Source organism: Zootermopsis nevadensis, unplaced genomic scaffold (genome assembly GCF_977971745.1).
Source record: "Zootermopsis nevadensis isolate Lab colony 2312 unplaced genomic scaffold, Znev_1.0 Znev_ptg000001l, whole genome shotgun sequence".
Taxonomy (NCBI): Eukaryota; Metazoa; Arthropoda; class Insecta; order Blattodea; family Termopsidae; genus Zootermopsis; species Zootermopsis nevadensis.
Window position 1 is genome coordinate 5,373,831 of NW_028259133.1, and position 23,783 is coordinate 5,397,613.

Sequence of the window (23,783 nt, forward strand, 5' to 3'; positions counted from 1 at the left end):
AGTGGGTGGGGTGTATGCGGAGCTCAGTTACGAGCGAGCTGTGACCGAGTTCACTTCGTGTGCTGAATTCCATTTCAATAACACTGGCCCATTTACAATTAGGCCTGTAATTTTCACAATTTTGATAACTATGAAAGATGGTTTAAAACGAAGTTAATTCCAAACAATCCACCAAATTCGGTATTAGTAGTGGACAATGCAGCTAACCATAATGTACAACTCAATCCGGCTCCAAATTCTTCATCTCGAAAAAGTGCTATGATCGACTGGGTTTCAGATCGTGGCAGTGACCGAACTGTAAGTAAGTCACGATTCAAAACATTCAAAATCCGGTGTCATTTCATATCACTGTTTTTTTTAAAAAAACGAATGCAATAGCAATTATATAATTCTTAGCAGTGATAACGGTTTGGAGCATCATTTTGGTAAGAATTTATTACATAAATAGTGTTAAATGTTACAGTTATACATGCTGCTTAAGTTCTTTCTGTACAAACGATTTGAGGTGGGTGCATACCTATTGGAACAGCGTGTTGAACAGCCAGTTGACGGACTACCCATGAGGAAAACATTCTTTCGTGAGTTCTGTGACTTGTAACAGTGATTTTTGTGAGACCACAGTTATCAAGTAAGAGTTTATTTGTTCGCGAGGCCTGGTGACTGGTGTGTATAATATAAAGTTGCATTATATTTTAATGTAGTAGGCATAGAGCATTACATTAATAAAGAAAGTACCACAATGATAGCAGCAGATGTTAGCAGGACAGACAGTAACATTGCTACCACGTGTTTCTAAAGGATAGGGAGGAGAGGGGAATTGTTTTGACCGCCACGCATCTTAGTTGGAATACTAAATTGTTCCCCTCCTTCATTCTTCTTACGTCGTAATGTTTTCCTGAACACTTGACTTATATAACTGGAGTTCTGACTTTAAAGTAAAATACCATATTTCACAACCATACATAATAACTGCCAAAACTGTTGTTTTATATATATATATATATATATATATATATATATATATATATATATATATTCGACAAATTTTATCAGGAATTCTAAACATATTTGGTAGCTACATTCTCAGATACTTTTGAAACATTTTCAAATCAATTACATCATATAGTGTTCAAACCACACTACTCACTTTTACTGATATAATTTTAGAGATACAAAATACGAGAATTTCTAACTCCATTTTCTGACAGTGATGAATTGCTTTTTCAATTAATTTGCCATTTTCATTACCCCATTGTGATCTTTTTTGTTCCCTCTTTCTGCCTGTCAAGATTTCAAGTGATGCGTACGCATTTCCTCTCAAACATCTGTTTGTCTCCACTTAACAAGTCATTACAGCGAATTACATAACAAAAAATGACGGTATGTATTATCTATTTTTGCTGACAAATACGTCTATGTATGAATTCGTGGATGAGATTTTACTTACAAATAAGAAAATAGCTTGCTCAAAATAAATCAATTTCCCAATACGTGGTTCTCCACGTTCGTTTAAAGACGATGGTCTATGAATTTATACCTTTGACTTGAGTGATGATAATGCCCAAGTATAACCTTACATAAAAACATTGTACATAAATAAAACAAGCAAACAAAACTACAAACTACATTTCAAAGCAGACATTTTCATAATGAACCAGATAGCTTAATTAACACATTCACTGCCAAAGACACAATTATCTCCCTTATGAGGACCCTTCATTATCATCAATAATTATTACGTCTATTTTGTATTATCTTTAATATATTTGCTCACATTGACACAAAACCTTCAGAGGTCAGAGAAAAAAAATGTTATATTAATAAAATACGTACGCATTTTAATAACAGGTTTGACAACTATTTAGTTTTCCAGTAAAATTTCTCTGTGATATCTAGCTAGTCTACAAAACCTGACGAGTTCGTGCTGAAATTTAAACGTCCAGCAGTGAATGCATTAAACTTAAAGGCAGTAATCAAATTAAAATACTCACCGAATGTAGGGTACATTGGCTGCGATGTGGTACTTCGATCCGGCATCGAAATCTATTTCTGACCTCAAGACTGGCGGCTTTATACCAGAAAACTTCTCTCTGAAAACATTGGAACACGATTATTTGTATATATTTTGATTACAGCGTTTGTGGTATTTTTTCATCCGGGTTTCTTACATGCACAGAAGAAATAACGAACATATTGCAACTCGACTGCCATCTATTAACGGCACTGTTAATACTTTATGTTGTGCGGTTGGAACAGGTGATCAATTGCTAAGGGCGTAGAAATGGTCGAATTATGTTCTGTTGGCTTACATCGATATACCTACCAACCAAACAAAACAAAAAGCTAACTGAGGGCGGAGTCCTGCGCAAACGCAAGACATCGTCCCTTGCCAGGTAACACCATTCCTGCGTACGAAACGCATTGCTGGAAATTGTAAAACAGAGCCTTATAACCAAAACGGGAATTTCCTTAAGCTAACGTGGGTTTTGTCGTGGCGGGAGCCTCGACCATTCAAACTAAGGTCAGTTGCTGCTGATGATAATTTATCACGTCAGGCAACTTGTCCTCCGTGAAAAGTATTTTTGTTCGATTGTTCCCTCGGATTTGAACCCTGACGGGGTGGGGTCGCTTTGGCCGAATGCCTCCGTAATTAGGGATGGCGGGCCGTGCCCCTTTTGAATTATACCCTGTCATTTGTCTTACAACTGAGGAAAAGCACGGAAAATTTCAGTCATGGTAGCCGAGTGGTCAGACCACTCGTGTCAACTTGGCCGTCTTTTTAGGGGCAGCCTAGGCTGGCCTGCTGAACATCAGTCCCCCTCGGTTGCCCTTGGGTGACCTCTGACAGCCCTCGATCGGCTCAACTTCATCCCGAGTTCCCCACACCAGCCAACTTTGAGTCGAAGCTCTCAGTCTGTGCTCTGATGTGGTCGGCGAAGAGCGAGATCCCCAAATCCTCGTGACTTTGCCTGTTACTAACGTACCAAGGCGCGTTAGTCGCAATACGAAGACACTTGGATTGCAACACTAGCAGCTTCCTGACGTGGCTGCTGGCAGCTGACCTCCAGATCGGGCATGCGTGCTCTATCATAGGGCGGAAGAGTTGCTTGTATTGTAGCACACATCGATATGTCATCTGGTTCGATTGTGATATATAGACTGTTAGAAATCGATATATCGAGTGGTTGTTTTCAATGTAACGTCTGTTCGATTGAGAGATATCAGCTTGTAGTTTTCGGTATATCGTCTCATCGATTTCGATTTACCGAATTTCGATATCGTTAAATCAAACGGTTGATGCAATATATGTACTATTCGATTTGACTTTTTCGTTGCGTCTATAATTCGATATCTTCTGCTTATGTTCGTCACTAAACTAACCTAACCTAATCGAACCTAACTCAATAAAATCTCCCCTTAACTGACCGCTGCACATGGTCGTCTTTGCTAGAAGCTTGATCCAACTTAACCCAATCTACCGTAGCTTAACGTAGCCTATCCTAGCCTAGGACAAATTGGTTGGGAATGTCTGTCGATGTGACGATATGTCAATATCGAACTATCGTTTCGGTATCGACCAGTCCGTATATTGAAATCGACCCATCGTTATTAATGAATATGATTTACTGTCATGTAAGTCAGATACGAGGTGCGATCGAAAGGTTTCAAGACTACGCGTATAAAAACCCGTACACTTATCTCAGGTATTAAATTCATCCATCACCCTCGAAGTAGTTCCCCTGGGAGTGAACACAACGATCCCAGCGCCGCTGCCAAGCCTGGAAGCATCCCTGGAAATCTTTCTTTGTCAGCCTGTCAAGCACCATCTGCGATTCTGCCTGAATCTCTTCTATCGTCTCAAATCTCCTTCCCTTTAGCTGAATTTTCATCTTTGGGAAGAGGAAGAAGTCACACGGAGCTAAGGAGGATACGGGATGACGGCCATGGTGTTTGAGGCCAAAAACTGCCGAACTTTGAGGGCGGTGTGCGCTGGCGCGTTGTCATGATGCGTCGCATGTGGAGTTCTTCCTTTAGAATCAGCTGACAGGTCCCATAGCCTATCCCAACAATGTCGCACAAGTCGTTGATGGTACGATGTCGATCTTCGTGAATGGCCTGCCGAATCTTCGTAACATTTTCGGGCGTTGTGCTCGAAGATGGTCGTCCAGAACGCCCGTCATCATCGACAGAGGTTCGGCCATTTTTAAAACGTGAATGCCACACAAAAGTTTGTGCACGACCCATTGCGGACTCCCCAAATGCTTGCTTTAGCATTTCATAGGTTTCCGTAGCCGTTTTGGCGAGTCTTTGGCAAAATTTGATTTGTTCATGAAAATCCGCCATTCCGAAATCGCAGGAGGGTCGGTGTAATGCACTACCAAAACGCCCGTAACTAAGAAACAAATGCTAATTCGATGATGCCGGCTGGCACACTGATTCACTATGAATGTAGGCCGCACCCCCTAGCGGCAGAAGCTCGTACTACATCCGGTTCGCCCTCTATTGACACAGTCTTGAAACTTTCCGATCGCACCTAGTACGTAGGCTTACTTGATAAGTTCAAGTGAGTATAATGACGTGCAGATCTTTGGGATTAAAAAGGAAAATGTTTGTGGTGGCTAGAATTCTGTGCTTAGAAGACAAACCTTGGACCTTCTCTTACCTGAGCCTCCACCAGTGGCAGTTGTACTGATCTGAAGTAATGGTGCCTTCAAATATATCCCATCGCCATTCATCCATAACTAAGCTGAAGGGTAAGAAGGGTAATTTGTCTAGGGCCAGAGAGAATAGAGAGTTTATGTTGTGTGGCACGTCGTCCACAGAACTCTGGACAAGACCTAGGTCCTGAAGATGTCGAGGGGTTGCTATGGACAGTGCTACAGCTTCCCCAACTGCTTCATGGAAACCTATGAACACAAGACAACTTCGTGTCTAAACTCTCAGATTTCAGGATGTACTAATTTTTGATTTCATTTATTTGTCTCCATCATCGGGCAAATGTCGATGGATTCAGCAAATAACTCTGAAATGTTGCTCAACTTGTACCAGACACAACAATCCAGAATTCTAATCCATTTATATTAATTCTTTGGCGTGATAATTATAAGTTTTCGTATTCCCTTACCAGGGTTTGCACCGTCCCGAAACACTTTGGGCTGATGTCGATAATGCAGGAAGTATTGTAAGTGGCCCATTTCATGATGCACTGTCACAAAATCTTTCATGTTTACTTCCGTGCACATTTTGATTCTGCAACAGTAAGAAAATAATAATTATAATAATAATATTATTAATAAATCCTTATTTTAAATCATTATTTTATATTAGACCACTCGTTGCTTCGAATTGGCCGTCTTTTCAGGGGCAGCCGGGACCTCTAAAACGTCGGAAAACTTCTACCAGATTATACGGCCCAACAACCCAGAAGACAGCCATCATCAGTTATCTTTTTGGTTGGTTAACCTTCATATCATTTCCTGATGATGGAGGCGGAAATGGTCTCCGAAACGTTGATCTTTTATCCACAAGTAACACGGTTTGCTGCGGGAGAAGATTTTATCGAGTACAGTCGCCGCAAAAACTTCAAGTCTTATATTCAGTAGACTAGTGGTAACGAAATGTTATTTTTGGTACATCTAAACCAACTCGTCGAAATACTATTGTCAATTAATTAAATACTGAAATTAATGGACGTAATTTCGTTTTAAACGTGTGTAATATACGGCAAGAAAGAAAAACGATTGGTTCCTTACTTTTTTCTGAAATATAGCTAATTATTATTTACCATAAAAACAAACCGTTTTTCATTCGAAAGGCTGTGAAGTTCAGGAAGCTTTTGATAGCCTCAGAACATGCTGTAGAAGGCTGTGGGCTGAACCTTTTGATTTGGCAATGGAACTGAAGGGTCTGATATGGAACAATTGTTAGTGGAAGGTCCAGAGCCCGGTTAATAGACCACACATTACACACACTACCTGTAGTCACGTCGGTTGCAGAAGTCCCAGGCGGATGGCTGGCAGATCACGACTCTGTCTGGTTGTTGCTGAATGATTGAACCACTCCAGAATTCGGGGGGCAAGACGCTCATGTTGAGCGACACGTAGAACTCCTCTGCTAGCCGAAACATCGTCAATGGAGTATAGCCCTACGTAAAATGGCGTACAGATTTATAGATTTAGAACAGGTATTGTCAAATGCCAACATGAGAAAAAAGTAAACCTAAAATTTTCCAGGTCTTTTTAGATAGTGACTGTCACATCAGTTTGTATGAAGGTCCTCTTAGACGCGATGGAAGCATATGTGGACCAATAAGCATGTCGCCAACAATTCCTGCCCAAACGTTAATTGAACATCTTTGCTGGAAGTTGGATTCGCTTTGACATAAAGTCGTTCATTGAAACTTATTTTTTGGCTATTATTTCGAAAAAGATACATGTTTATGGGAATTTTTTTCTTATTTTTGTAAACATACTTTTGACTCACTCTGTATAGCTAAAACCAAAATGAGTTCTTTAGCCATAAAAATATAAATCCACGTAAATTACAGACAGAGAACCCCTAGGTTACATTTCCGATGTCACGATAACCCGCCGCCGGTTATGTCATTACCCGCAGTGACGAATCTTGTTTAACGCACCTGTTCAACCATTTCCGTGGTGACGTCGAGGAAGTTCTTGCCTGGGTATGGAATGGTAACGTCCAGTATGTTGCTCCAGGACTGGCCCCACATGTCACCTGTTACATAATACTCATTACAGATAGGCGCAAATAGTTTGGTTTCTCTTGCGGGTGTAGTTTGTGGTTTATTTAAGACAAATTCAGACCATATAGAATCAAATAATAGGATGAGTGAGATTATTTCCTCTAGAAAGTCCACCCTCACCTGAAGACAGCTGCAGATTCAGCTACCGAATGACGATGGACAGATTTTAAAACACTGTCACTACTTGTCGCAATGAACATAATCGTCGGAAGATTTAAAAGTTTGAAAGGATGTGGAAAGAGGAAGAAGTCAGTCAATTTAAGGAATTTTTCCCGGATTTTGCCAGGAGATACTGCGGAAGCCACGAAACACCAAGCTCAGTTTTACCTATTTCCGGACCGAGATTTGAACCTGCAACTCCTTGACTACAGAGAAGGTTTTCGTAATCACTTGACTGCGAATTTCGGTGGTGCTTTGTATCCAGAGCTACTTTGTTTTATAGACTAATTGTAATTTGTCGGAATGCGTTGTTTATAAATCTACTTAGGGGCGTCAATGGATAGATAGATATCGTACACGTTCATATCGACATACAATCGTTTTACAAGTTTCGAGCTTTCTAAATCGCCAAATACTAAGTTAAATTCACTAATTGAAGATTGTGTTCTACTAACATATAGGCTAAATTGCACAAAAATGAAGTTACATTTTAATAAAAAAATTTAAAAAGAGTAAATAAAATTATTATACCTAACCGTTGCATATTATTTTATGTTAATTATACAGGTGGTACTTGGTTATTTATACATTGCTTCCTTACAAATAACTAAGCAATGGATGGATTTCCAGTTTTTCAGTTTTTTCGAATAAATAGTAATTTTACGCTAATTAAGATATTGCTCGATATGTCGAACAGTATAACAAATATCGACCTAGAATAATTTTCTCCTCGTATGTCTGTCGATATATCGATGTTATCCAAAAACTACAAATTACATACTTCAGTTATTACTTCGTACTTATTTCTTTCGGTCACTTTAATGGAAGCACAGCTTTATAACAAAAGCTGTAATAAATTTAAACTTGCAAAGTGTAAAATAAAAATCTGTAGATTACTAATCTTTAGTGAATTCTTCAGAAATTCTTAAGAACCTATAAATTCATTGAGAAGATCTATATAAGCTCTGGAGAGTTAAAGAGCGTTAACATTTATTTAACGTGTACGTTTCGAGATAATGATAGTAAAATACTTTAAAGATCCTCATAATTATAAAAAGACAAACCTCGCGTATTCGTATATGTGATTCTTTGTCCCTTTGTCAAAATCCTCATTTTTATCATCACTAAAATATAATTTCGTCGTTCATATACACCAGGCTGACTCATACGACGTTAAGATTACGAGACATCGCTTAAATTTTCCAGTTAAACGAGACTAGACCCACACAGACCAGTCTTCGATCCCAAATTACGGCCACTAGTTTAGTGTTTCTGAAACGATTTCCTTACAACACAGTCACAACTACGCGCCAAAAGGGGGGCAAATGAGCCGAGTTTTATGAAACGCTGAACGTAGCAATAACTGTATTAAGTTTTCGCAGGCAAAGAAATTGATCCAGGTTCTGCGTATATTTACCAAATTATTCATACTTAGATTTCCATGTTTTATTTAACTCAGACTTGAAAATGAGGGTTAAATTTCAGACAAATATTTAGCAGACACAGGTTGCCCATGCCTGGTACAACCCCTGTAGACATAAAAGCTTTAATTCAAAATCAAATAAGAGCACGTTATATGAAATGTGGTCGTATCGATTGTTGCTAAATATCACACAGCTGCTGACAAACGGACCAAGTTAATAATTTATTCTGAAATATTTTAAAATTGAAGGCTGGCCTTTAAGAGTGAACGAATTTCAATCTTCATTTAAACAGTGTAATATTACGTAATTACCAGTGATACGATGTTTTCAAAAGAAACGTCTGTGGACACGTTATAAGCTGCGTCTTCCTATAGTTACTTTATACGAGGACCGGCGAACGTAGCGGTCGGGTGTTTAGTTGGCACTCCTGCTTCGTATTCAGGAGAACAAATACCGGCCCGATGACGGGATATCCTCACAGAGAAGTATTTTGTGGCTTTCCTCAGTCCTTCAGGAAAATACCGGTACTATACCTTAAATTTGGACACGACCTTCCCTTCACATTCTAATTCATTATAAATTTATGCAAGAGGTTCTAAACCTTTAAAGACTTAGCACCATACTCGCCATTTTATGTCGATTCGTGGGTCGACTATTACAAAATGGCGATATATTTAAAACTTCGTGGCAATTTATTAAAGAATAAAACTAGGTTCAAATATAGACTATTATAATTTTTGTTTCCTTGGCAAATTTGTCGAGTTATTTTATTAATTATTCATTTGAAATTAAAAATTTAACTTAGGAGACACTTATGTATTTGTTATACAATGTGATACGATTATTGTAAAACAGCGTGGGCCTCAACATTCAGACGGGCCTTGTGCGGCCAGCGAGTTGTTAACCCATGCTATGTAATCTACTGTGTCGTCAAACAAATCGCAAACAGCAGCTCCCCCAATTAGTTTGGGTATTTGACGTAAAGTAGCCACCTACATTTCTTCCCAGAACGTCCTATTTTATTAATATTCATTTTTATTTTCATGATAATTATTTAATATTTCTGTGAACTATTACTCTGGTGTAATCGCCTTTATACCGTCTACCAGAATATATTTTCCAGAAAGAATAAAGTTTCAAATTCTGATCAGCGAGTCTACGAAAATTTCTATGGTCAACACTTGAAGATACACACTTCGTGACTCTTACTAGGACACGTCGAAACAAGCAGTGCTCTGTAAGCTGACGTAAGCAACACATTGATTCACCATAATATTACTGTTACTTTAGCCTCGTCACCAAATGACGGTGCATAAATATTACGTTAGTACGTACTCTCTCAAATAAGGAAGACTTCATCGCGATTATACGGACAGTATCACGGAACAAAATGGCTTTCACAAGTCAACGTGTTAGCCGCTGGCATCAAGCAGCTCAGACAAGAATTACGATCCAACTGCAATCAATGCGGAATTTTTAACCGGATAAAATGGAAAGAATTTTATATTTTTGCGAATACTGACCTTCCCATCATTCCACAAAAACCTCAAATCCTACAATTGGCACATCTAACACTTCATCAGCAATGGCTTCCGTCTCATCGTATTCCTGTTGTTTATGACAGCAACTGGCAGTCGGATACAACGCTGCTCTGACAGCTAGTAATGTGACTGGACAATAGATGGCAACACTGAGCAGTCAGCTCTTGTCAAATTGCGTTAATACATTGTATGTGATTGACCATAATACAAAAACAAAACATATTTGTTCAGTTCTTTTAGTAATGCTGTTACAAAAAAGCGATATTTTTGTTGTTGGAATGGAGGAAGTAGAGATTGGGTTTGAGACTTTAATCTCTCACACCATAAGCTCGGTACCAGATGAAGGCGGGTGGTAAGCTTCGCGTCTTGGCCACCGAAGTCCAGCGCCCATTGGGGAGGGGGCTAGGAGGGTTCCAGAGTTGGTCTGGACGTTGTGGCGAAGGCAGAAATTCTACATTGTACGGAATAAATCCCTGGCTGTCTAGCCGTAGCCTGGTTACTGCTCTGACTGAGGCATGGTAACAACCCAAAATAAATTATCGATATCAAAACCAAAGGCCAAAAATATGCTGCTGTGGTTTCCTTATAATAAAAGAAGTTATCCACCGTGAATTCTTTTCTATTTCGTAGCCCCAGGTCGAGCGTTAGTTTTCGTAATTCATAAAGATGTCGCTAGTTTGAGCAAGCTGTGGAAACTGCTGTAGTGGCAAAGATGTCACTTTTAAGCCTGAGACCGAACGTCGTGGTCGAGTGGTTAAAGCTCCCACTTCGTATACGGGAGCTCCCGAGTTCAAATCTCGGCCCGGAGACCGGCTATCTTGACTGGGGCGTTTCAAGGTTTTTCTTAGTCTCTCCTGGCAAGTACCTTGCAATAGAAATGCCACGACCGCTTTTTTCCACATACTTTTAAATTAATTCGACTCTTTATGGTCTGAATTATTAAAAAATCGTCGATATATAAACTATAAATAAATAAATTTGAATACTGAGAAGTAGAATGTTTATTATATTACCGAGATACCTGTCTGGTAACTTGTCAGATTGAGTCTAAATTTATATATTCAGGTATATAAACTACATTTCTTATTGCTGAAATTTAGAAGATGGACATCACACGTTTCGCAATTTTGTTTTCTAAAATTGGCAATGTTTCTTCCTTCCAATTCGCCAACGGAAGGAACTGTGTAAATAAAGGCTGTCACCATGACAGTTTCACAGAGTAGTTTGAACTTACCCAGAATATGCGCAGGAAGTGGTGCCTTGCGACTGAGTTTGTCTGGCCCGTAGAGGTCTCGTAGCTTTCGCCTGACGTAGGCGTGTAGCAGTTCGTAGAGGGGACGAACTTCCTCCCAGACGCCTTCCAGTTCGTACCGGAAAGTTGGCGACTCGTACGGAAACAGCCAATACTCTGCAGCATTCTTGAAATCTGGGACAAAAACGAAACGCCTGGCGCATTTCAATGCGGTAATTCCAGCAACCCTGTTCAAATATGCCTCTTATTTTGGTTTTCAAGTGCGTACTTCAACTTCATTTTCAGACACTGAGCGAAATGGAAAATCAGAGTCGTTTTAAAGTAAAGGACGGGACATAACCTCAATTATATCGCCATTGTGTGGTCTCCGCGGGAGATTATAATAATAAAATTAAATTATTTATTTAATGTGCTGCATCAACAGTCAAATAGTCGATTAGAAGTACAACACAGCACAAATTACATACAAATACAACAGTGAAGATTAAATTATTACAAAAAGTGTTACTTTAAAATACGCTAAATGGTTCATAAATATGTCGAAATCTTTGCACACCATTTTTTCGCTAGATGCTTACCAAGAGTAAGTTCGGAAAATCTCTGAAGTATCGACACAGAACGAATATGCCAACAGCCTCAAATCAAGGGTGGCACAATTTATAACCATTGTAAACATTAAGAACAAGGAGCACGTCTAATGGCGCCTTCCATTGCTTAAGACAGTGGTTTATAAAAAATTTTCTCGTTGCACCATTGGAACAAAAAATATTTCGCCCACCATAAGCTGTTTTAATCATCATAGGCGGAGATACTGGGGGAAGTTTTTGGTATTATTATAAGAGAAAATGTCCCTATATTTATTTCGCACTAAATATGATCCTCGAATTCCCCCATGGCCTCCCAAGGAAATCATGTCATCTTTGCCTACGTTAACCACAGAAGCCGACGGAGTGTAAAAATAAGTATCAGTACTCTGTAGAAAGAATGGGCCTGCATGTTTGAAAGTACGAGTACAGCAACTCATTAAATCAATTTTAAGTTCCAAAAAGTAGTAACACCTCTGTGACGAGTTGTGATTGGTCCAATTGTCATTTTTTCGTATAAATCCAAAGTTCAGGAAGAGTCAAAGGTTCAAACTTGACCTTGAGAGATGTATCACAGGGAAATTCCATAAGAGATTCCTTGACTTTTATAAAAATGTGATTTATTTTCTCATCGAATGTGACTCCGCATCCATTAATTTTTTTAAAAGATTTAGTTCTGGAAAGTTATTTTTAAAACTGGTCTCAATATTGACATGAGTCAGAAGACGAGGTTTAATTTCTTTAAATGATTGATCACTTGTTTCTAGTTATTCACTTATGTTGACAAAATTTTCTAGTTGGACATTTTCACAAAGCCTTCTCCTTATCAACGTCTTTTTCATGAACGCCGAAACTTTGTAAAGACTTCAACGGAGGGGTTTGGTCCGATGAACTCTTTAACATTTATGACAGATTGGCTGAAGGGCAAGCAACTTCTTACGTAAAAGGTGTTGACACAGTGGACACCCAGAATCCTACAAAAACCTACTACTTTCAGCTCAACAAATCGTTTAATAACTCTGCCCCTTCATAACCACTTCAACTACGAATATAATGCAATTTTGGTTCAAGGTCACGTGATGCTAAAGCCTCTCTATGAAAGATACAATGTATAAAGTTACGTGGGGACCGATTTGCTGTACTTATTTCTCTCAATAAAGTCATGCAAGACAATGTTTTTAAATATGCCACGATCATAATCGTCTATTAGCGCCTCGTTTAACATGAAATAATTCTCAAACGATATCGTGTCGATTCCCGGCGGTGCCCGAATTTATAACTTGTGTTGGGCAAGGCCGTGGTCTAGGCAACACGGAGTTTTCCTCCGGGGGCTTCCCCGGTTTCTCCGTGGCATCCCAACAATTACTCCATTCACACACAGAAGAAGGCAATGGCAAACCACTTGTGGATCATCTGCCAAGAACGTATATGAACAGGTCCCAGTCCGAGAAAAGGATGGAAGGATCCTGTTCATATGGACCTGTCGTCAGACAGAACACTAAATAAATAAATAAAAATAAAACACCTTCTATTCTTGTTCTACTTTTCTACTTGTAATCATCCTTTCGTAATTTCTTACCATGATGAATATTAGTTCGCTTCTAACGGCTAACAGACAGCGGAACACGTCACTGATTTCAAACACCAAATAAATTTGAAATAAAAGGTCTAGTGCCTTAAAGCGAATATCTCGTACGAAGTAGAATAAAATGTGTCAAGAATTACTTTACCGAACTTAGCAGTAAAGTGATAGCTTTTTCGTATTCGGGAAGTCATCATTTTGAATCTTGGCTGTGGTTCTTTTTTTTAAAAAATCGAGCATTATTTATCGATAACACTGCCGAAATATTTAAACGTCAGTTACAGTTTACTATAATTATTGACCGTTACTATAAAATTTCCAACAGCTCTGAATTTCATTGATATGGTGTTTTATGAACACGCTAAATTATAATCGCTCGTTCTCTGTCAAGTAAACTGAGACAGTCTCTGAGAAATAAGTTTCCTTCACAACAGAAACTTCCAATCAGTCGTGCTCGTACAACTGTTCCCAAAATTCATGGTGCTGCCATCTCTCGACGACTCTCAAGACTCATTGCAGTTACACAATGGACAGATTTTACGTCGGTATTAACTGTGGATTGATTGTACTCACGGTTAAGTTGTGCTGCCTGATTGCTGAGTTCGACGACTTGCTCGAACAGATCACGCATCTTCTGACCGGTCAGTCGTCGCCATTCTATCCAAGTTTGCTGTAATTCGTCCCAGTCTCTACTCCGTCCCATGACCACGGTCAGCTCTGTGTGTAGCAAATAATTTATGAATCGTATAATTTAATATAAAGATTAATGGACTGAATTACTATCTTTCGCCATTGGTGATGACCTCTTGAGGTCGAAAAGCGATTGGCACTAAGTGTTTTTAAGGTGTAAAAAGTTTTGTTTGCATGCATAATATTTATTCTAGATATATGGGCAAGCACTAGTTTCAAATCCAATTAAAGGAAAGATTTTCTTATGCTAAATTTTCGTGTTATTTCACGTGGATTGGATTGTGCCAAATCGTTCAGGATCACTTCAGAATCTTCAAATGTATGAAATGGAATTAATGTGTCATGGCAGACGCTTTGGATTTCGGGAAAGTGTAAATTCTTCGGGGTTTTCAGTGGAATTTGTAATCTTGTCTCAAATATCTAACCAATCAGAAAATCAGTTACATAAGTCTTTAGGGCAAGTGTTTGAAGAACTCGGATAAGATTCAAAGAATCATACCATAATCAATCGATATTAATAAACTAATACGTTTCCAGCTCTCCGTGTATGTATTATATTTTTCTTTATTCCATTTAATTAGATTACCTTCACCCATCTATTACAAGTGGACGATAAGAGACCCATTAACACTAATTAATATCACCTGAACAGGAAGTCAGCCTACATCAAGCCATCAACAGAAGCAGAAGGTCGGAATGACTATCAGACAACGTGAGATTTATAAGTGAGTACGAAGATGGCTGTCTTCTGGGTTGTTGCGCCGTGTAGGCTGATAGGAGTTTACCGAAGTTTCAGAGGTTCTAGCTGCCTCCATCATCAGGGCGATCTCTCGGATGATAGAGGTTGCAATCAGGCTAAAAAGGCTCATATCTCGGTCACCGTGTTCTCGTTTGTGAAAATTCAATGAGATACGAAGTGGAATGTACAGATAAACATACCATTTTAGGACAGTGATATTTTGGAAGTTTAGATGTGCTGATCGTGTGGCTAGACTAGGGGAGACAAGAAATGTGTACAGAATTTTTGGAGAGAAAATATTAGACAAATGTCCGCGGAGGTGATAGCTAATATCAAAACTAGTCCTTGTGAGGGAGATAAGTTGTGAGAACGAAAGGTAAACCTAACTTAGAATCATGTCCTGTGTTCGTGTTGTAAAACCTTCAATTTATGTAACTGTCCGTTATTTAGCGAAGTTACGCAGAGCGTCAAGACTTCAAGCATACCAAAGTTTAGATCCACAAAAGTTGCTTTATGTCACACCTTATTTTCTGAGCATAGACTTGCATTAGCTCGACCCCTGCATTTGACAGCGAGTAAGGTAAAGAGGACTTACCTGGTTCAAGCCGGAGACCGCATCGAAATGGTTCATTGTATGCACAGGTGGTGGCGCCGTTCAACACGGACAGCATGTCGTTGATTAGCTTGTTGTACTGAAAAAAATCACATTTTCTAAACTGACCTTGAATCATTAGATTACGTCACAGAATCCATCCGGAAGTAATCGGTAACAAATACGAGAACTTGATAAAATTATACAGAGCTAGTCTAAATGATGTTCCCGATTTTAAACACATGTTAGTCACGTTTAATGAAATTCAGATGCACGAAATTGGTACCGATGGAAAGAGAAACTCTCCAAGTTTAAGTTGGTATACTTCGCGACCGAGTAGTAACACTGTTCGACGCCAGGGGCGATATGAGAGAAAATGGCTGCCATCGAAGACAGGGGAGCCTTTTGTGTCCTAGATTTCCACGTTCATCGGTCTGTTATTAGTGTGCAACGGCATTTCCGAACCAAGTTTGCGGCAGATCCACCCAGTGGGCATAAAATTCGTAAGGGGTATTCCGAATTTAAGAAAAGGGGCTGCATCTGTAAGAGAAAGTCAACCGGCCGCCCGTCAGTAAGCGAGGAAACGTGTCTGGGAGGAACTCGACTACAGGCTGGATGTGTGCCGAGTTACCAAGGGGGCTCACACCTGTGATATACTGAAACAAAACTTGGAGAGTTTATCTTTCCATCGGTACCAATTTTGTGCATCTGAATTTCATTAAACGTGAGTAGCATGTTTTTCAAATCGGAAACATCATTTAGACTTGCCCTGTGTTTCTAAGCATCAAAAATTTACTCGATACTTTGTTCTTGGGACAAAATAAACATTGAAAGATTATCCGCTGTAATAGAATTTGACACTAAATTCAGACACAAGAATTGGTATCTAAATTAGGACTGGGGTTATGATAATGTGCTGGTTGGTCATGGCTATCACACGTATAGTGGGACCAGATTACTTGCTAACTGAATTCTCTAGTGCTGTGGATAGTTGCACTCGGCACGGCCTGGTCGGTGCACGGAACGGCCAGAACCGTGAAAAAGCATGGAGGTGCGCGCGCAGTGCTTATCACCTTGCTCTTCACCCCCGTGCCAAGAACACGCAAGTGCTCTCGTACTTACTATAGCAAAGGTGAAATGACGATTACAGGGAAAATACTGAAGACCTTGAGGAATCCCTATTCCAGAACCACTTAGTCCGCCATGAATCTTTCTCCTATATGAAGCCAGGGTCTACCAGCTTTAGCTATTGCACGATGAGATTACGAACGGAAATAGATGGAGACAGATAAATAGTACGAAAGATAACAAAACAAAGAATATCCTTCGACGAACCATGGAAATATCATTGCGTGTATAACAACACTCACCCTGTCCAGGAGTTCGGGGGGCAGAGCTGCGGGCCCGATTACGGACAGAAACTGCACCTGTCGCCAGATCGGCCCTTCTTGTACTTGTTCCCTCGTTAATTTGTTCAAGATTTCCCATACTGCTCTCTGGTAGTCGACATATTCCAACTGAGCGAGGAGCTAGAACATAAGACGAAAGTTAAAAGACTTGGTCAGCTGTTTTTCTGTTTACACTGGAATCTCTTAATAGCTGTTTATACTGGGCAATGAAATTATCCTGTAAGCAACGCCAATCGTTTATTAAGTCTCGTCATGTTTTTAAATTGATGTTGCATTTGCATTGTAACATTTCATTCTGTATTTATATTATTTATTAGTACATAAATTGAAAATATTGTAATAATGTCATATAAAGAAAACGTATATTGCAATTTACAGCATTCTTCCAGCTAATCTTAAAACTGTTTCCATTAAAAGGATCCATTTAAAGTAGCATTAAAATATACCTAAATACACGTTTTATGCTAAAATAATTCTAAAGGATATTGAAGATGGTGTATTGCAATAGTTTGGGTTAAATTTTTGGACATTATCCATCATCTGTTGTTTCTCATAACACGACGTTTCGGGGACTGGTTCTGTCTCCGTTATCAGGTAAACGAAGAGTGACAAGGGGTTCCATCTCTGTCGAATCCTCAAGTTTAAAGAAGGAGGAGGGGGAAAAGGGGTGAGAGAGGGGGGAGGGGGAGGGGGAGAGAGAGAGTACATGTGTATGCAACAGCCTTACATTAAACGAGTGTTTGAAAAATGTCGCTGTAAAATGGTATTAGTAAATTATAAAGACATATAGACGAAAAATGAACTATAGGCTAACACTGGTTCCATTTATGCAGGCTACAGACCCCAGACTGATCTTATATAATGTATAATTAAGTCATTTAGTCTTGTGACTGCTATTCAAACTGGGGTAGGTTACTCGTCGTTACATTTGTGAAACGTTTAATATCACGACGTGTAGTGATTAATTAATCATTGCTTGTCTGGTAGCAAAGGGTAGGGGTATTTATGATAAAATACCCCCCAGTTCTCCGCCACTGATTAGCGTAATCACTGACAATCTCAATGAAGTTAAGTCGAGGCGTTATTAGCAGTCAAATGAAATTTAATTTCAACGCAGTGAATGCAATGCGATGTAAATAGACGTTTAAATTAATTGCATTTCTTTATTGCAATTTGCTCAGTAGGGGTCGTCTGTAATGTGCGCCCCATTTGACTATCTGATTTCGTGCCTGTTCATGGTTATAAATTATTGGTTCTACCTTTTTCATTCGCATTTGAAACACAGAACATGACGGACTTCTAACTCGCTAACATAAAAATATTCTATGGAATAGTCGTCCTATTTGATAACCTGATAGTCGCTCAGTTGGTCAAATTCTCCGCTTTTTATTGAATCAGAATGTTCATTACCGCCTCCACAAGGAAACACAGCCCTCTTTTTGAAAAAAAGCCTTTTCTCTATGACTAATTTCAATATTTTCGTTTATCCTTTGTCTGGGTAACTCATAAGTTTTTACTTCCAAAATATTTATATGCATTCTTGACCTCTCTCATACATACTGCATGACCAGCCCATCTAATCACATGATCCAAAGAATTTACCAGTCTCGAGGCTCTGAATAACAATTCGTAACACGCTTATTTGAACGGGAAAAGTTATTAGTTATAACACCAAGGTAAAGGACTACCCACTGTCGGCTGTCAGCGACTGTGTATTCAATACTCATGCAGCTACCTTCATATATAAAAGAATTATCTGTACGAGAGTCTATATATTAAGTAATTTTAGCCAAACGTTTACAATGAGGAAAACCTCCTTACGATTTATTGATTAAAGTTTGGCTGAAAGGACGAAAGAGGTTATTTTTTGATGTTATTATATCTCTAGTGAGAATTACGATCCAGAAAGCCCTCTATTTGAAAGAAGTTTCAAGTCACTGAAAACAAACAGGCCTTCGGATGGCCCACTAAAGATACAAGTAATTGAGTTATATACTGTCCTAGAATGTTCACTGCTCACTAAACAATAAGGACACCGTAACAAAGTAACCGATTTACATGAATTAGCGGATATTCAGGAGGACATCCAAACTAGTTCATGTTCAAATTAAAAATTCCTCTACAGGAGTCTAATTAGTGTGTTTAGAGGCCAGTCGCAGTAACAGTCAATTGCATTATTTTGTACCAGTATTAAGTTCGGCACTGCACACTGCCTGAATCATAACTGATATGGGCCCTGAACGACGTTTCGGGCTAATTTAACAGTTATTGAATTGTGATCCCCGCTATAAACTTCTTCTGACCTGTACGTAAACGTTTTCATTGGCAGGTGTTCATCAGGATGTGAAAAATTATTTTAGAAGTTCCTCCACCCAAAAATGTTGGGGAACACTCTTCTATATCGTGAGGTAAGAAAAATTCCGTTTTAATATTATCGTACCTTTCCATTTAACTAAATCATTAACCAACCAACATTTTCGTTGTCGATGCTGGTTTATACATTGTAACTCCCTGTGAACTTGCAGGTAAATAGAGTTTTAAGTCCTCTGATGGAGGCTGTTGAATATCGATGTCGACATATTCACAACAGTTAAGAGCCTCAAACCTCATTTCTGTTTGTCTCTTCAAGAGGAATGTACGTTTTAGATCTTTAACATCTGTACATAACGTTTGGGTAAACAGCTGGTTTCTCTTCCTGTCGAGAATTACCAGGTAACAAGGCATCAGCTGTTAACACACTCAAGAACGTAATCAATTGCTCTGATAACGCTTGTGTTATGTATTACTACAAATATGAGAATAACAACTATTTTCAGAACGAAACCATTACTTCATTAATGTGATTTGGACAATATAAAATGTGCATACAAACAACTGTTTACACTAGTAGGATACTAATGCCAAACGCGTTTCGACCTCAAGAGGTCATCATCAGTGGCACAAAAGGTTAATTCATATAACATAAATCAAAAGATCATGTTTTAGTAGATCGTAAAGGTAAGTTCTTTATAAAATCATATATAGTAACACTCCACCGGCTGTTGGTTTCCCAATACACCAGCCCCTGTGCAAGCTAATATCGAATTAACTCTTTCGATGCTACACAAAAAATCTTATTTTCTGTATTAATATGAAGTTCGAGAAAACATGTATAACAAATGTCTTCTGGCGTACCTGAACAGAAAACGTATATTTTTTTAAAAATATACCAATAAAAAGTGTAATCATATTCAACATGGAGGGAATTAATGTAAACTTTAGAGGGAGTTTTGTTTGTGGAAAATCGATTGATCACTTTTGTAACACCAAACTTTTTTTTTTTACATTTATAAGTTATCCGGCGGAATACAAACTAGTAACCGTTTGTTTTCAGATTCGTTTAAACATTTTACTTTGAACTTTCACCCCTTTGCCAAATTAATACTTTCACAGTACAAATGAATTTCATGCAGAATTTTAAGCTACTCCATTGACCTTCAACCTTATATTTCTTATGCTTACTTTGCGTAGCCGAAGTCAATACTTTCAGATGTTCGTGAAAGGCTATCAGAAGAACATTTTTCCCACTAGCATTTTGTTCCTGTATATGGCATGAATGGACCCACTTTTACACTTAAAATTAATTACCCCGTATAGAACTAAAGTATTACACTTAATCGTCGTAATTTTGTTTCCATATGAAACAAATATTAAGATACTGAATATTATTTTACAATGCATTTTCAAGGTTACATATTAATTGCTCTGATGTTGCAGTGATGTTTAGAACGTAATGTTCATATTTTCCAATAAACAAATTTATGTACATTCACGTATAAACAGAAATTGGCAATACAAATGGGCTGACAGTTAACGTTCGTAATCTGCAGTCTTATAGTTTTTATTTTATTCGGAAAGAAACAAAACCACAAATCACCATAACGTCTTCAGTTAATACACGTGTGAAAAATTTTTATTTAAAAATTGTGTCATATTAAAATTATATAGGACGTGGATCTAATGGGGCAAACCCGTTTCTATGTTGGGGCACATTATAAGGTGGAAGATTAATTAGCATAATTAATATCTGTACATGCATTCTGAATTTATGTATATAAATAATAGCAAAACACAAAATACACTAATATATAAAGATGAACAATAATATACAGTAAAATGTCGCAAAATCAAGGAGGACAAAACAAACTATAACAAAAATCTCCCCCCCCCAAACACTGGAGAGTAAAACAAGGTTATAAATTAAGTAGGATTTTGAGGTTTTCACGGTGGTGAGTCCGAAGATGGCAGCCTTTATGACCAGAGAGGTCGCCCTGATGATGGAGGCAGCAAGGACCTCGGAAGAATTGATAAGCTTCTACCAGACTACAACGCGCTGCAACCTAGAAGATTATAATTTACCTGGCGGACGTCGAGTCGGGTGATTTTCACAGAACATTCCCAAGGATGTTCTCTCAACGGAAGTACGCACAGTAGTGGTTCTTTTGTTGACAAGGGTAAGGTAGCAAGGGGAGGGGGTATTAAGGAATAAAGTTGCGCATGTCCGGCTGAACGCGATCTTACAGCAGATGGAACCAGTACCGATCTATTCTATTTGCTTTGCATTAGTTTACTAGACTCCTTTCGGCACGTAATACACTTTCGTCGATGTATATACAAAATGTATCCAGTAGATAAATGTGTAGCAACTCTTATTGTTTATTTATTTTTTAATTATATTTGGTGGCCCAAGGACATTCTTTTCGCACGCGATTAGTCAACAGAGGTTTTTAGTCTGAGTTGGTACAACGACATTCATAAATCCCCATCTCCTCAGTTGCCTTGCACTCTGTATAGTTAAGAAAGAGTCAAAAATTACATGGACGCAGACTATGAAAAACTAATACTTAACTATGACATTTGGGATCTGCATTCAGATGGATCAGATATGGAACAGATTTTGAACTTAAACTGTCCGCAATTTTATGCATCAACATCATTATCACAAATAATATCGTAATGTATTACGATATTTAGCTTATTCCTTTATAAACTGTATTTTTGAGGTTAGAATCTAAAATTATTAAACTACAGGTAAAAAAATGAAACAGTTCTCTCGACAAAATTGTGAACGCAATTCCAGATATCTGCTTCTAAACATTATTATTCACACATAAATAAACAAAAACAAACAAACAAACATACAAATACACGCATGTACAACAGTGAGCACAAAATGGCTGTCTTTTTGTTATAGCGTCATGTAGTATGATGGAATATCAATATTCTTATAGTAGTGTTGGACCTTAGTCAAATCTACGCGAAATTATTATTGTACAGCGTAAAATAGCTGCTTACGCAGTGCACATTCAAAATGGGAAGTGGTTAATCCAGTGTAACCACAATGAACCATAAACGTTTCAAAGAAATGTAGGCTACTTCATTTTTCTTAGAAATGTTAAATCCTGTCACCCACAGTTTCCCTTAGTCTCTAACAACCGGTGACTATTTCGGCTATAATAATATAACATCATTCACATGAGAGGCTACAGATGTCAGCATCGGCAGATGAAGATATCAAACATTTGAATAGAGAAATGTTTATAAGCCGTGTTTGTGTTAGAATACGCCCATACAGCAGTAAAACTACAGTCCACGACTGAAATCTTGAGACTTGCGGGGTGAGGACGTCTGCCTTTAACGCTACGGACATCTTGCATTTCTTGCAAGTCTCAAGATTACAGTCGTGAGCTGTACATAAAATATTTAAAAACAAACCTGTAAAAGCGAATAAAGTGAAAAATTGTCTAAGGATTTCGCAAAATATCTAATTAAATAAAGTGTTTTGATATAATTTAACACATTCCTGTGGTAACTAACCATTTTAAGGTTATTCATCATGGAACTTTGCCCATTTAAATAAAGTAAGATTTTCAGAATGTGCAAACTGACTCTCACAAAATGACACATCAACTTTAAGCCGCTAGTTCGAGCCTTGTTACGGTGAGTGCCCTTAATTTCTCCTCGGGAAGTGTGTCATTAGTACATACAAATCAGGAGCAGTTCTTACATCTCTGTCCTTCAACCTCTCCCTTTTCTCCTGGGAAACAACCATTGACCTCTCTCACGGTCCATTCTCTGTTCAGTTTCCTTTCACAACTTCATTGTTACCAGATAGTGACCCACAGTCTGGAGAATATACCAGCAATTACATATTTAACTAGCATCTACCTTAGTATTGCGGATACCCTCGTGTGTACATGTGTCACAATACTGAGTCAGAAATGACGAAATTACTTCGCTTTATTAACGTACATCACCCTCAAAGTGGTCAGCTGGTATGTCAAAGACATCACAGATTAGATAAGATAGTATAGCTGCGTCATATTGTGATATTAATTAAAATAATTATTATATTTGTTTACCGTCAAATCACAATAAAATAGTAAGATAAGATAATTAAAATGATTAAAATATTATCTTATGTTCCATATCGAGCATTCGATTTACATCGGAACATTCACAACATGTTTCGGTTTATCAAACCGTCATCAGGTGTAAATTATAAACTTTTAAACTCAAATTACAATTATTTATAGTTTTTACAATTTTATAATTTTATCATCTTTCTCAGTATATTTTATGGAAGTTGTGTCTAGATATTATTAATATAACATTATTGTTGAGGTGGTGTTATTGATGTTTATACCAGTCTGTGAAGTAAAAGATTCGAAAACATTAATGAAATATGATTGAATATAGAAAACAAAATGAACTAAAATAATAAATAATAGCAAATAAATATACCATATATGAAATAGCAATCGGTTCAGAATGTTGTGAATGTTCCGATGTAAATCGAATGCTCGATATGGAACATAAGATGATATTTTAATCATTTTAATTATCTTATCTTACTATTTTATTGTAATTTGACGGTAAATAAATATAATAATTATTTTAATCACAGATTAGGCTATTTAGCTTATCCCAGCTACAGACGTAATTTTTAATACTTTATCGTGGTTAATTTTAAAATAAAATCATTAAATGTTATAAATTTAATATGAAT

The 23,783-nt window shown here is 38.0% G+C and overlaps 2 protein-coding genes across 9 annotated transcripts in view; one reads left to right on the forward strand and one right to left on the reverse strand.

Annotated features, from left to right (window-relative positions):
* The window catches only part of Ance-3 (angiotensin-converting enzyme Ance-3), a 183,419-nt gene that overhangs the window by 145,225 nt on the left and 14,411 nt on the right, over positions 1–23,783 (reverse strand). For all 7 annotated transcript variants that reach the window (XM_087356498.1, XM_087356387.1, XM_087356304.1 and 4 more), the window contains 9 exons: positions 16,697–16,855; positions 15,330–15,426; positions 13,879–14,022; positions 11,122–11,313; positions 6,638–6,735; positions 5,976–6,145; positions 5,126–5,250; positions 4,664–4,907; positions 1,992–2,090 (listed from right to left, as the gene is read on the reverse strand). In XM_087356498.1, the coding sequence (XP_087212624.1) occupies positions 1,992–2,090; positions 4,664–4,907; positions 5,126–5,250; positions 5,976–6,145; positions 6,638–6,735; positions 11,122–11,313; positions 13,879–14,022; positions 15,330–15,405 (1,148 nt within the window). In that variant the 5' untranslated portion in view covers positions 15,406–15,426; positions 16,697–16,855. The remainder of the gene's footprint in view (positions 1–1,991; positions 2,091–4,663; positions 4,908–5,125; positions 5,251–5,975; positions 6,146–6,637; positions 6,736–11,121; positions 11,314–13,878; positions 14,023–15,329; positions 15,427–16,696; positions 16,856–23,783) is intronic.
* The window catches only part of LOC110829255 (uncharacterized), a 44,773-nt gene continuing 21,034 nt past the window's right edge, over positions 45–23,783 (forward strand). For both annotated transcript variants that reach the window (XM_087356128.1, XM_087356177.1), the window contains exon 1: positions 45–425. The gene's annotated coding sequence lies outside the window, so the exon portion shown is untranslated. The remainder of the gene's footprint in view (positions 426–23,783) is intronic.